This window comes from Ascoidea rubescens (genome assembly GCF_001661345.1).
Source record: "Ascoidea rubescens DSM 1968 unplaced genomic scaffold ASCRUscaffold_9, whole genome shotgun sequence".
NCBI lineage: Eukaryota > Fungi > Ascomycota > Saccharomycetes > Ascoideales > Ascoideaceae > Ascoidea > Ascoidea rubescens.
The window spans coordinates 1-13,116 of NW_017962921.1; the positions used below are offsets into that span (position 1 = coordinate 1).

Genomic DNA, 13,116 nt, shown 5'->3' on the forward strand with positions numbered 1-13,116 from the left:
GGGGGAAGAGAGAAGAAAAGAATAATTGAAAAGTCAAAAATTAAGAAACAAGCTTGTTGAACCGAAGAAGCTGCAAAAGCCGATTCAAACAAACTGTTCTTTGGGTGACTGTGTTATGTAAATTCTGGTTTCCCTTTCTTCTGGAAAAACAAAAGTTCTCTTTCCTCTAAGAAACCAATATGTGACGATGTAAATGAAAACACCAACATATACACAAGCAACGTAGTTCATGGATGAAGCTTCTACGGGCATTGTGGAAGGAAATGCATAGAAAATAAAACAGAACAAGGTCCAGATAAGTGTCAATACGTTGCACACTAGCCCAAGCTTACCAAGAAAAAATGGGCCACGAGGAATGTTGTTTCTTCCATAAATTAATAAACAGACAGTGGGAATTGAATAGGATATGTAAAGAAGCAAAATGCAAGCGGTTATAATGGCATTATAGGCAGTTGTGGAGCCCATATAAATACAGCCAATAACAGCAACCCAGCAGTTAGACATGATGTGAGCATTGATTGGAGATTTCAAATTGGGATGGACTCGAGACCACCATCTTGAGCCTGGAATACCTCTGTCACGAGAAAAAGACCAGCACAATCGACTTTGCCATGTGTTGCTCGAAATGTTGCAAAACAAACCATTGAAGATTAGCAATGACTCCAACACAATAGCACCGGCTTTGCTCCCAGTGGCTTGATAAAAGATTTCAAGAATAGGCAATGCTGAGTTGACCACTGATTCTCTATCAGTGATGCAAAAAAACATGCTCACGCAGTAAACAAATGCTGTTGAAAATCCTAGGCAAACAGTAGTCATAAGAGTAAAGGGGATTTTTCTTTCTGGCTGATGCACCTCCTCACTCAAATGAGTGGAAGCATCAATTCCGGCAAAACACCATGTAGGGTTAACTAGACCAACAATGAAAGCTATACCTGCAGTCGACCAGCCTGTGCCGTTGGTGAAGTCTTTGAACACAAAAGAAGCAGATTCAAAACTGCCAGAGGAACACGAAAGACATGTTATCAAAGATACAGTAAAGGCTGTCAACGATCCACATAGTGCAATTGTGGTGAAGGTTGGTAGCGGCTTGCTCCATAAATTAAACAATGTAACAAACACATTGAACAATTCAAAAGTTAGAAAAATGTGCCAGGTTTCTATTTCGTAATTCGGGTTGTTTAAACTGTACGTTGCAACAATTGCTGTTGAGACAGTTAGTGTGATAGAAGCACTTGTAAAGATCGAGCCAATCCAGCCCACTGTTCCACAAGCAAACGAAAGAAACCTTTTGTATTTGGCTGGGGCTAGTTTAAATGTCCAGTAGTATTGGCCACCAGAGTTTGGATAGGCAGAGATCAATTCACTCAATGTGGCAGCAACACAGAGACTGAAGAAAAAAACAATTATCAATCCATACACAATCAATAGAGGACCTCCAGAGGCAATGCCAATGGACAATGAAGCAGAAACACCAAACCATGAGTTTGCTAGACCAAAGCTCACACCCAACAAGGACAATCTGGAGAAGTTTTTTTTCAAATCAGAAACATAACCCTCTTGGGTGACTTCTTTTTGCGAGATGACAACATCGACCTTTTCCATTTTGATGTATTGTATCGAATTATCAGTTTTGTCTTTTGTTTTATTTTATTCAGTGTGAGACCAAAACAGATAATTTTTGCAGTATTAATACCATTTTATTTCATATTGGGCTTGTTATCTTTGAAAGTTGTGCAGAAATTAAAAATCGATTAAAGTTTCGGAAATGATAAAGTTGATAGACTTATATATAATTATTGAGTGCCCAATTGAAGCAGCATACTGATAAACAAATGAGACTATGATATAACTTGAAGACAGGTATAATACCAATAAAACTAAATAAAACCAGATAAAACTAAATAAAACCAGATAAAACCAGATAATATCAGATAATATCAGATAAACCTATCAAATAAAGTCAGACTAAAGAAATGAGTTTTGGAGTTGTTATCAATGGAAAATCCAAAATCCTTATCGCGGCTAAAATAACTTAAAGCAGTGTACATAGCCGCATTTTGATTGGTTTTCTATCACCACTCCAAAAAGCAAATCCGCAGTTATTATACTATTAAATGAATAATTGTTGAGATTTTATTGGTCAAAACTGTTGGAGAAGTGTTTGCGAGATAAAAAAAAATGCAAATTCACAGAAAAAATCGCTAAAACAACCAAAGTCACTCGTTTATTTCGCTGAACTTGGTGGTGCAGAAACATCAACCGAGTTCTTATTAATTGATCAGATAATAAACCAGTTGAATGAGCCTCAAAATACTATATAAATGACAACCAAACTGGCCTACTGAGCTATGAAATCCATGAAATCCATGAAATTATTTAATCAAACTGATTATTGAATTATCAAGAATCATTGAATAGTTCTGAATTGTTGAGCAGATATGGCTGCTGTTGCTGAAAGGGAATATATTTCACCATCCAAACTTTTTTCAGTGCCTTCGAATAGTGTTAAAAAGCTCAAATTTTACAAAAATGGAAATGAAATTTTGGTTGAACCACCTGAGGTCGATGAGAGGGATGTTGCTATCAAATGTACTTTAGAAGATTTGACGGTCTCTGAGCCAGTCACATCTGAGAAAATTGCTGAAAAGTTAGAGATGTACGGTGGTTGTGTTGTGAAAAATTATCTTTCAAAAGACACTTGCGATCAAATTTTGAAAGACATTGCACCCAGAATCAAAGAAGATAAAGATTGGGATGGACATTTTTTTCCACCAGAAACCAAAAGAGTTACTGGGATGTGTATTAAATCCAAAACATGCGCTGAGTCGTTTATGAATCATCCGTTGAATGTTGATGTGTCGAATAAATTTTTGGGTAGAGAAAATGCATTCTGGATTGGCGACAAGATTGTGACTGGATATTCAAGCCCTCAACACAACTCGTGTATTACATTCAGTATTGGACCGGGAGCGAAAAACCAAGTTCTACACAGAGATGACATGATTCATCACCAAATCAAAAAATCAATGGACAAATATGAATATGGATCAGACTCAGCTCTTGGTACAGTTTTATGTCTATCAGATAAAGCCACCAAGAAAAACGGCACCACCAGATTTATTCCAGGGTCTCACAAATGGGGACATTTTGCAAGACCAAGAGACGAAGACTGTGTTCATGCTGAGATGGAAAAGGGCGATTGTTTTTTTATGTTGGCTTCATGCTACCACGGCGGTTCGGCTAATGTGACAAAAGATGAGTATCGAATTCTAACTATTTTGTTCATGACATTGGGAGTCAACAGACAAGAAGAAAACATTCAAGTTGGAACGGATCTTGATTATTATCGATCATTGAAATTTGAAACATTGAAAACGTTGGGGTTTATTGCTAGTAATCCATTTTTAGGATGGTCTGATTTAAAACAGCCCTATCATATGCTAGATTTGGATTATATTAAGAACATCCAAGAACCAGATGATTTTTATTCGAACAGCTTTACTGTTGCTTGAGTGTAGTAGAATCGGCTTGGGATTCTAATATTTTGATAGCCAATATTCTGTAAACTTTACAAAAATACATATTTATATATATATTCATATACATTTCCAGTTCAGCAAATGCTCGTAATAACAATTTTTGGAAGGGTCTCTGCATGTTGAGTTGTACTGCGCAGATGCTGCATGCATATGCCTACAGACATGTGTATCTAAAAAGTATGCAACCCATCTCTATGGTTTTGGTTCTCGATTCCACTCAAATATAAAAGTTGTATTCTCATGAACAATCCAAATTCATATAAACTAACAATTATCCTCCGTTTGTTTCGTTTGAATAAAAATAATACACCAGAACTGGATATGTCTGCGAATCTCCAAGGTCTCGTTCCTCAAAGTAATCACGATGTTGATAAAAAAATTCCGTTTTGTGTTTTTATTTAATCATCATTTTGCTTTTATTGTTTGAAATGTTTTGATTATTGTCAATAGAATCTATGTGTTATGTAAATTGTAAAGCACAAACAGATAGAAGACTTCTCCTAAGCTATTAGCGATGTTTGTGTTGTTGGAAACATAACCTCAAATTGCCAAAAATGTTTGAGAAAAATGTCCCAAGTTTTAAAAAAACTCGACAACCGTTTTCAATAAACTGCTTACAATACTGAAACTGGTTAATTGTTAGAAAAATTCAAATTATCATCAATTAATCCTCGTGCCCTGTCAATTTCTATTTGATCAATTATATTATCATTCAATTTGAGAACTTTTAAATATTTTAATTTTTCTATATTTTTAAGTTTAAATTTTGGAAATCTGATCCACCAAGTTTAATCTAGTTAAATAAATCAAATTTGAAAAATAAGGAAACTCATTAATATAATTCTGACTGAGATTTAATTTATTCAATTTGGTTAATTTCGACAATCCTTCAACTTTGTTGATGCAATTGCTAGACAAGTCAAGCTCTGTAAGATTAACCAAAGCATCTAAATTTTCAATCTTCACAATTTTTGTATGTGATAGTTCTAAGTTTTTTAAATTTATCAACCCATCTAAATTTTCAATTTTCTTAATTAACCAATTACGTGATAAATCCAAATACTCTAGATTGACCAAATGGTCTAGATTCTCTATTTTTGGGATTGTGTTACGTCTTAGTATCAATTTTTTTAAATTTTTTTGTGTATCTAAGTTTTCAATTCTCTGAATTACCCCATTTGATAAGTTCAAGTATTTTAGATTGATCAATCTGTCTAATCTTCTAACTATTCTAGTCTCTTTATGAGATATTGTTAATCTCTTTAAATTAAATAATTTATCAGCAGTTACAATTTCATCCAGGTAGCGCTGAATAAGTTTGAGTATATTTATAAAAGAAAATACCATAGTTTCTAAAGTAAATTTTTGGATGATGCTATTAGCAAATGTAATAAAATGAAAATCATTATTCAAATTTATTTCAATGAAGCTTTGATAAAAACAATCAATTGAATCATTAAAATGATGATAGTTGATTGTATGTGAATCATGAAATTTGGTATGAGGTGTTTTCAAGACTCCTGACAAACGAGACCAGTCTGGACATCCAAAGTATATGGTGGTATTCTTTAAATATTTTGAGTTACTTGATATCAGCTGTGCAATGTTTCTAATACGAGTCAAATTTGCGTCTTCAAGCAACTCGAAAACATTAACAAAAAACCGAAAATGTTCTATTTTGTTTGGATTCCTTGCTAGTTGGTTGAGAATATCAAAGCTTCTCGTTTTGTCTAGATATTCAAAATACATTCTCCAAACTGTACAAAAATTCAATATATTCAGCTCAAATAGATGCAAATGATTGAAGCGAATCTTTAAAAATTGTTGTTCATTGATAATAGGCAGATCGGTTAGCAATACATCCCTGAATAGTAATGATGATGCTGCAAACGTAATCACATTGCTGTTTGATAAGCTGAATAGCCACAATATATTCATTGGCAATTGATTGAATATTGCCTTGACCAACTCAATAGAAAGCTTGTTAATAGGATATTTCCGTGATTGTATTACTTTAGCTTTATTTGAATCATTGTTGTGATATTGTCTGCAAAACAGTTGATTGATATTCATTGTGTAAAGTGAGTCAAAGCAGTTATTATTTTGTGAATGCAGATTCAGATGAATGGATAGGATAGAAGACAGGTTCTTGACGTATTTATATATCTTCTAAAACCAAATAAAAGCATACTGGAAGACATATTGATGGATAGTTTCTCAGTAAAACAATATTCTGGGTGATATCCCATGCAGATATTGCACATTCAATGAAATCGATAGGGCAATATGGTCCTGATTTCACTTTGTTCAATAAATCATCCATAAATATGAAATGGGTGATTTTCTGTCATTATCATGCTATAAGATAATAGTCAAAGATCTTTAACAATAGGCTGGGTTATCTGATATGATTCCATTATTATCATATATCTTACAGCATTACACCAATTGAATGTTAGTGCTGATTCAGCTCAAGCACCATCATTTCAATAGACTAGCGCTTAATTCTTTTTTGTTATTTATTGCAACTACCACTTTATAACAGTTGCCATCCTGAGAATGCTAATTCAGCAGCTTTTCCAATTACTAGCATACTGTGATACAGACACTTGATCAAAAAAAAAGGATCAACATAAACCAATTCTGCAGAGAGATTGCATTTTACATGCTCTCAGAAATTTTTCAAAAGCCCAACTGTGAGTTTCTTTTTGTAATGAAATAATAAATAAGATAATATCAGCAAAGTAATAGGTGTGATTATTCCAACGAATGTCAATGGAATCAACTGATTATCAATGTTGCTCTTAATGCTTTTGTCATTACTTTTATCATGAAAAATAGAGTATAAAAATAAGACAATCTCCTAATTTCCCAGTTAGAATTCCTTGCATCCTGTTGAAAATCTTTTTTGTAATCTTTATGATTATTTTGAACAATTGATATCAATCAAGCCTGTATTTTGACGTGGAAATTATCCCACCAATTGGAAGAATTGAAAGTCTTCTCTGAAGAGAATCGTCCCGTTCCACTGGCGATAAGTCTTTTGATCGATTATTAGTAATGAAATGAGATTTCTTTCACAGTTCTCGCCTTCGCTGTTATCCTTTCCAATCATCTAAGTATTTGCAATTGGAAAATATGAACAAAGAACCTCCTAGATCGCTAAATAAAGTGAAACATGTTATTCTAGTACTATCTGGAAAAGGTGGTGTTGGCAAGTCGTCTGTCACCACACAGCTTGCCTTGTCACTAGCACATAAAGGGCTTAAAGTGGGTGTTTTAGATATTGATTTGACTGGTCCCTCTATTCCCAGAATGTTTGGCATCGAAAATAACCAAGTACACCAGTCTGTCAATGGATGGGTGCCTGCGTATATTCCAAATACTGGGAACAGGCTCCTGGTTATGTCGATAGGCTTTTTAATCAAAGACAGAGGAAACAGTATTGTGTGGCGAGGGCCCAAAAAGACATCGATGATCAGACAGTTTTTGTCGAACGTTGTTTGGGGGGAATTAGATTATTTGATTATTGACACGCCTCCTGGAACTTCGGATGAGCATATATCGATTGCTGAAGAGCTAAAACTGGCTAAACCCGATGGTGCGATTTTGGTGACAACTCCCCAGCAGATTTCTATAAATGATGTGAAAAAGGAATTTAATTTTTGCGAAAAAGTTGGATTTAAAGTGCTAGGAGTAGTTGAAAATATGAGTGGATATGTTTGTCCACATTGCTCTGAATGTACTAATATTTTTAGTTCTGGCGGTGGTAAATCTTTAGCTGAACAATACAAGATCAACTTTTTGGGATCATTACCAATTGATCCTTCATTCATTGAATTGATTGAAACAAATAACAAAAGTGAAAACCGAAATCAAGTTGATAGTAATAGTGATAAAAATAAAATCATTGAGAAAATTAACAATTTAGATTTGAGAAATAAACAAGTATCATTAATTGACAAATATGTAAATAATTCATTATATCCTCATTTTTCCACAATTGTTGATAATTTATTGAAACACAATATACCACCTCGAACACTATGATAGTAAGAGTTGGGTAAATAAATGAAAATTTATTTAACAACTCACATCAACTAAATTTGATTCAGTCTTAATATATCTAATTGAATTTGTAGTTTTTAATTGTTTTCAATCCACCACTTTATTGAAAAATTGAAATTAAAGATATTCATATGTATCAGAATGCATATACATGTATAAAATGCATACTAGTTCATTTATTAACATCAAAAGGCATTTTGAATTATTTAATTGACAATAATACTCAGTGAAATTTGGTTAGTTTTCTTTTGATTAAAATATTGACTGATATTTATAATTGAAATTAGAGGCTGGATATTGGTTTTATTATTATTTATTTTTTTTTCTTTCATCGAATTTATTTTTTAATATTAGTTCTAGTGATTTAATGCGTTGAGACCACAGTTATGGATTTCAAAGTTTAATTTTTCAATGCACATAAAATTTTTTTTTTAATTTTCATCAAACCCAAATTTAAAAACAAAAATTATGAGAAGCGACTGAATTGAGAAAAGAAAAATTATGAATTGAATTGAATTGGATTGAAATGAGGATTAAGCATGAAAAGAAATCAGCAACTATGAACGAAAATGTATTGAAACTATTTGATGGGAATAGTAATAAAATTGAGGAAAACATCATAAATATAAGAAAATTAACAGGTGGGAAAATTAACATCAAGAGTCTATTAAATGACGAAAATATAACGAATGATTATAAGATAAACATTACAAGAGAGAAATTTGAAAAGACTCGAGATCTGCTATTCAAAATAACTACATTGAATCCATTGCCTATACCATCCACATCATTATCGAGTTTTCAGACAATATCAACAGAAAAAATCAGATTTAATGGAAAAGTAATTGATAACTATATGCATAAATATATGGAAAACGGCGGTACAAATAATGATAATAATAATAGTGACAATAATGATTGTGATAATGATAATAATAATAATAATAATAACAGCAAAGTGATTGATAATCGATTTATTAATAAAAATAATAAGAAATCGAATATTTGCAATTATTCAATCTATGATGAAAGTTTAATCCGATTTCAAACAACGTGTAAAAAAAATAGAGAAATTGAAGAAACATTTCAAAAAATCAAACCCAAATATAAGATCCATAAAAAGAGATCAAAAGTTTTTCAAATGAAGATGAATAATCAGGCAAGAATTGATTTCTATTTGAAAAGTTTAGATTTGTTAATTGAAAAAACCAAGAATAAGAATGTGATTATTTTCAAGTCAAATTTAGAATTGTACTTTGCACTACAAGAGCAAAAACTGTCATCATCAAAGAGAAAGGCAAATAAATCATTCAACTTATCCAATTGTGAGAACGAATATAAAAACGAGATTAATAGCAATAATAATAATAACAATAATAATAATAATAATAATAATAATAACATATGTGAGATTGAAAATTCAATGCATCAGAGAATAGCAGATAATATGAAAATGATATCAGAAAACAATAAATTTTTGGAATTGTTGAACCGATTCAAACAATCAATTGAAAATTTGAATGTAACGTTACTTGAAAATTCAATTAAAAAAGAACAGCGAAAGAGCAGTAACATTGACATAAACTTGGAACTCATTTACAATAACAAGGCACTTAAATTAAACAAAAACGAGGAAAAATTGGCAGTCTGCAAAGTGTACAATATCGATTACAGTTTTTTGTTCAACGTCAAGGCAAAAAAGGACAACCAGTTGGAATTAGCAGACGAGTTGGACATTTACCACGACTATCCAGACTTGGAAATGGTGAACGAGGAGGCCATTGCTGAGTTTGATGAGCGAGGATACATGTTCACTGGCGCCAGCGACGACGAGAGCAGCGAGTGGGAAAGCAGCAAAAACATGAACTATGGTGCAGTGTGTGGCCTCTGGGGTGATCTGGACACAGAAGCAGCAGAAACACCACCAGCAGCAAAAACACATCAAGGAGAAGAAGCAGAGATAGCAGAAGAAGTAGAAACAACAAAAGAAGCACCCACAATGCTGGTTGAGCAGCGATTTCTGTCAGAGCAGGAACATGTGCATGGTATGCACACCAGCTATGTGGGTCTACTCCATGGCTGCGGATTGCTTTCTCGAACAAGCCATTTCAATCGAGGCTCAACAAAATTTTAGCTTTGCTAAATAAGCTTTGGTGATTTGTTCATGTGATTGTGCAAATAAGACAAACCCATTTCAGCATTCAGCACTTTAGATTTCTTTCTCATCTTGTGTTTCATAGATTTATCTCTTCATTTCATTTCTTTTTCCCCTTTTTTTGTCTTTCGATTGTACAGTTTATAAGCTCATTTCTATCCAGTGTTGGTCAATGTCGTCTGAATCCCACACAACTCCAGATTCTAATTTACCTGAATCTGGTTCAAATTCAAATTTAAACCCACAAAATGCAAATATCAATACAAATAAAACTGCTAATGGGGATACCAAAAAAAATAAAAAACAAGTAATTTACAAAGAATCGACTTTTTTTCAGCTTCTTTGGTACGATTTTATTTTGTGGTTATTATCACGTATCTTTGATTGTTTTTTCAGAGAGATTCGTCCAAGAGGTGCTTTTAGAGTTCCCAAGACTGGTCCATTAATTTTTGTTGCTGCTCCTCATGCTAACCAGTTTATTGATCCAGTCATCTTGATGAACCAGGTCAAACAACAATGTGGTCGAAGAATTAGTTTTTTGATTGCTGCAAACTCCTTGAAAAGACTCGTCATTGGGTTTTTAGCTAAATCTGCCCTATCGATTGGTGTGAATAGGCCCCAAGATAACTTGAAATTTGTTAATGGCAAAATTTTCGTGAAAGATTTAGATAATAATCCTACAATAATCACTGGAGTTGACACAGCTTTTACAAAAGATTGCACTATCAAGGGATTAATAGCACTACCGAGTTCTTTAGGCACTGCAGTTATTCAAGAGATTGTATCGGATACCGAGTTAATAATTAAAAAGCCATTTGATTTACGAAAAAACTCAAACAAAATTAGAAATCTATTGACAACCGGCACAACTTTTAAAATCGCTAAAAAGGTTGATCAGAATGTTGTTTATAAAAAAGTATTCAATCATCTATCTCATAATCATTGCATTGGAATCTTTCCTGAAGGTGGATCTCATGATAGAACAACGTTATTGCCATTAAAAGCTGGAGTGGCAATTATGGCATTGGGTGCGATGGCAAATGATGCCAATTGCAATGTTAAAATCATTCCATGTGGAATGAACTATTTCCATCCACATAAATACAGATCAAGAGCAGTTATCGAATTTGGCCATCCAATTGATATACCAAGGGAGTTGGTTGAAAAATATTCAAATTCCGAAACCCATAACGATTCCGTCACTGAATTATTAAAGATTGTATCTGATGGTTTGAAATCTGTTACAGTTGAATGTCCGGATTTTGAGACATTGATGGTTGTCCAAACAGTTCGAAGATTGTACTCGAATAATTTTGCAAACAAATTGCCCTTGCCATTGATTATTGAATTGAATCGGAGATTGGTTAAGGGATACGATCATTTCAAGAAATTAAAACAAGTTGAGATATTGAAAGAAAAGATCTTGGAATACAACAAGCAATTGAACCATTTACACATTCCAGATCATTTGGTTGAAGACGCTAAAATCGACATTCCAAGAAACATGTGTTTATTGATATACAGGTCGATTAAGTTACTGTTATTGGCTATATTGGCATTGCCTGGAACCATTTTATTCTCACCAATTTTCATTGCTACTAAAAAGATATCAAAGAAAAAAGCAGCAGAAGCATTGGCTAATTCGACAGTTAAGATCAAGGCCAATGACGTTATAGCCACATGGAAAATATTGATTTCTATGGTTTTCGCGCCATTGTTGTATACATTTTACGCAACGATTTCAGCGTGGTATTGTTATAAATACCATTTAGATTATTTTCGAAAATGGGGATTAACGTTGGTGTTTATCGGTATTTATTTGTTATCGTGTTTGGTTACATATGCAGCGTTGTATGTTGGGGATCAGGGAATGGATTTGTTCAAGAGTTTAAGGCCGTTATATTTGTCAGTGATTGATCCAATTGAGTTGAACAATTTGAAGTTGTATCGAAAGGAATTGTCAATTGAGATTACTGATTTTATTAATGAGTTTGGGCCTGAGTTGTATCCTGATTTTAATTTATTGGAACAAAGAGATAAGTATTTAAACAAGGGGAATAAGACCAAGAAAGGGGGTGATAAGAATAAGGTAATGGATTCAGATGATGAAGAGGAAGAATTGAAGACAATGGCGTTGCGAAGAAGAAGAGTTGCTAAAAAAAGAAGAGAAGTAGGAAAAGAGAGGTCAGGATCTGTTTCATCGAGCACAGATATTGAAGGAGGATTTAGTATGACTGAGGAATCATCGACCGAGGGATTATCAAGGTTAAATTCTGAAAGTTCGTTATCTGAGTTGGCCATATCGATAGAAAACAGCGGTTTTGAAAGAGTCGGTAATGGTAATGAGAATAATAATAGCGAAAAAGATATGGATAAAAAGAATCTCTTTTCGAAGATAAGCAATAAGATGTATGAAAATAATAGCAAAAATGAAAAGGACTACTATGATGAGGCATATTAATTTGCTAACAGTAGTCCATTTTAGTGAGCAAGATAGTAATCGATAAATGGTTTGTGTAGGTATATATTTGATATGAATTTTTTTTTTTAATAAAATAGTTTAGTATAATATTATGATTATGATTTTTCATTTGATTTGATTTGATTTGATTTGACTTCATTTCATTTCATTGCTTATTTAGTGATTTAGTCTATTTTGAACCCACACCCATTTCCAAGGAGGATTAAAAGGATAATAACCATGAATTTTGGGAAAGATATCTTGAAAATAAAAGTATATATGGCCAATGATAATATCGACAAGGGTGCCTCTCAAGGGCAACTGTCTTAGAAGATGGTTAAAAATGGCGTAAAAAAAGGGCAAGTAGGCAGCACTGAACTCAATGATCCCGAAAAGCTGTAATCTGACATTGGGGTTTCTTCTTGACCAGATATAGATGATGGCTTCCTGCAATTTGGGGCCTAGCTTCGACAAGGGATAGATGAAGGACGAGTAGATGATGAGTAGCACTGAGTTTATGAAGAGTATCCACAAATAGTCTCTGGACCGGGAGATGTTTTCCTCTAGCGACCTGGAGTATCTGACCATGAAGAAGAGAACAAAGAACAAGTCAAAGTTCAAGCTGCCAAAGTAGAAGAAGGTGGTGATAAGACGCCAGTACTGGCTGTTTCTGAAGACTGAGTCGAAGGAGTAGAGCAAGTCCAAGCTGGAGAGAAAACCATACTTCTCCAATGCTGCAAGAGCAACGACGCCAATGGACCAGTATCTGGTGATGGGGGGCACCTCAGTGATAAGTTCGAAGGGAATACGTTCCATGGTGGGCAGCAGAAGAAGCAGAAGAGGCACAGGCAGCAGAAAAAAAGAAGTGTGAGCATCGAGACACGTGATCT

The 13,116-nt window shown here is 33.6% G+C and overlaps 8 protein-coding genes across 8 annotated transcripts; 5 read left to right on the forward strand and 3 right to left on the reverse strand.

Moving 5' to 3' along the window:
• Nucleotides 1–84: 84 nt before the first annotated feature.
• ASCRUDRAFT_36264 (amino acid transporter) lies at nucleotides 85–1,605 on the reverse strand (the record flags this gene model as incomplete). The annotated part of the gene is made up of 1 exon (XM_020190676.1): nucleotides 85–1,605. The coding sequence occupies one exon, from the start codon at nucleotides 1,603–1,605 to the stop codon at nucleotides 85–87; it is 1,521 nt and encodes a 506-aa protein (XP_020046305.1).
• An 836-nt stretch (nucleotides 1,606–2,441) lies between these two features.
• Nucleotides 2,442–3,515, forward strand: ASCRUDRAFT_36398 (phytanoyl-CoA dioxygenase family protein; the record flags this gene model as incomplete). The annotated part of the gene is made up of 1 exon (XM_020190686.1): nucleotides 2,442–3,515. One exon carries the CDS (start codon nucleotides 2,442–2,444, stop codon nucleotides 3,513–3,515), a length of 1,074 nt encoding a protein of 357 aa, XP_020046306.1.
• A 94-nt stretch (nucleotides 3,516–3,609) lies between these two features.
• Nucleotides 3,610–4,153, forward strand: ASCRUDRAFT_76535 (uncharacterized protein). Its single transcript, XM_020193507.1, has one exon. It carries the CDS (start codon nucleotides 3,783–3,785, stop codon nucleotides 3,942–3,944), a length of 162 nt encoding a protein of 53 aa, XP_020046307.1. The 5' UTR covers nucleotides 3,610–3,782; the 3' UTR covers nucleotides 3,945–4,153.
• Nucleotides 4,115–5,962, reverse strand: ASCRUDRAFT_76536 (L domain-like protein). The gene has a single exon (XM_020193508.1). The coding sequence runs from the start codon at nucleotides 5,613–5,615 to the stop codon at nucleotides 4,302–4,304; it is 1,314 nt and encodes a 437-aa protein (XP_020046308.1). The 5' UTR covers nucleotides 5,616–5,962; the 3' UTR covers nucleotides 4,115–4,301.
• Nucleotides 5,963–6,653: 691 nt separating this feature from the next.
• Nucleotides 6,654–7,904, forward strand: CFD1 (iron-sulfur cluster assembly protein CFD1). Its single transcript, XM_020193509.1, has one exon. It carries the CDS (start codon nucleotides 6,681–6,683, stop codon nucleotides 7,590–7,592), a length of 912 nt encoding a protein of 303 aa, XP_020046309.1. The 5' UTR covers nucleotides 6,654–6,680; the 3' UTR covers nucleotides 7,593–7,904.
• On the forward strand, nucleotides 7,865–9,841 carry ASCRUDRAFT_155380 (uncharacterized protein). Its single transcript, XM_020189343.1, has one exon. It carries the CDS (start codon nucleotides 8,137–8,139, stop codon nucleotides 9,742–9,744), a length of 1,608 nt encoding a protein of 535 aa, XP_020046310.1. The 5' UTR covers nucleotides 7,865–8,136; the 3' UTR covers nucleotides 9,745–9,841.
• Nucleotides 9,842–10,078: 237 nt separating this feature from the next.
• On the forward strand, nucleotides 10,079–11,980 carry SCT1 (bifunctional glycerol-3-phosphate/glycerone-phosphate O-acyltransferase SCT1; the record flags this gene model as incomplete). Its single annotated transcript, XM_020189527.1, has 1 exon — nucleotides 10,079–11,980. A coding segment is annotated over one exon (1,902 nt), but the record flags the coding sequence as incomplete, so codon positions are not given.
• A 423-nt stretch (nucleotides 11,981–12,403) lies between these two features.
• On the reverse strand, nucleotides 12,404–13,042 carry DER1 (derlin; the record flags this gene model as incomplete). Its single annotated transcript, XM_020190679.1, has 1 exon — nucleotides 12,404–13,042. One exon carries the CDS (start codon nucleotides 13,040–13,042, stop codon nucleotides 12,404–12,406), a length of 639 nt encoding a protein of 212 aa, XP_020046312.1.
• Between the last annotated feature and the right edge of the window lie 74 nt (nucleotides 13,043–13,116).

Coding starts and splice junctions, on each gene's coding strand:
- ASCRUDRAFT_155380 (XM_020189343.1), top strand. CDS start 8,137: ATGAGGATTAAGCATGAAAAGAAATCAGCAACTATGAACGAAAATGTA.
- CFD1 (XM_020193509.1), top strand. CDS start 6,681: ATGAACAAAGAACCTCCTAGATCGCTAAATAAAGTGAAACATGTTATT.
- ASCRUDRAFT_76536 (XM_020193508.1), bottom strand. CDS start 5,615: ATGAATATCAATCAACTGTTTTGCAGACAATATCACAACAATGATTCA.
- ASCRUDRAFT_76535 (XM_020193507.1), top strand. CDS start 3,783: ATGAACAATCCAAATTCATATAAACTAACAATTATCCTCCGTTTGTTT.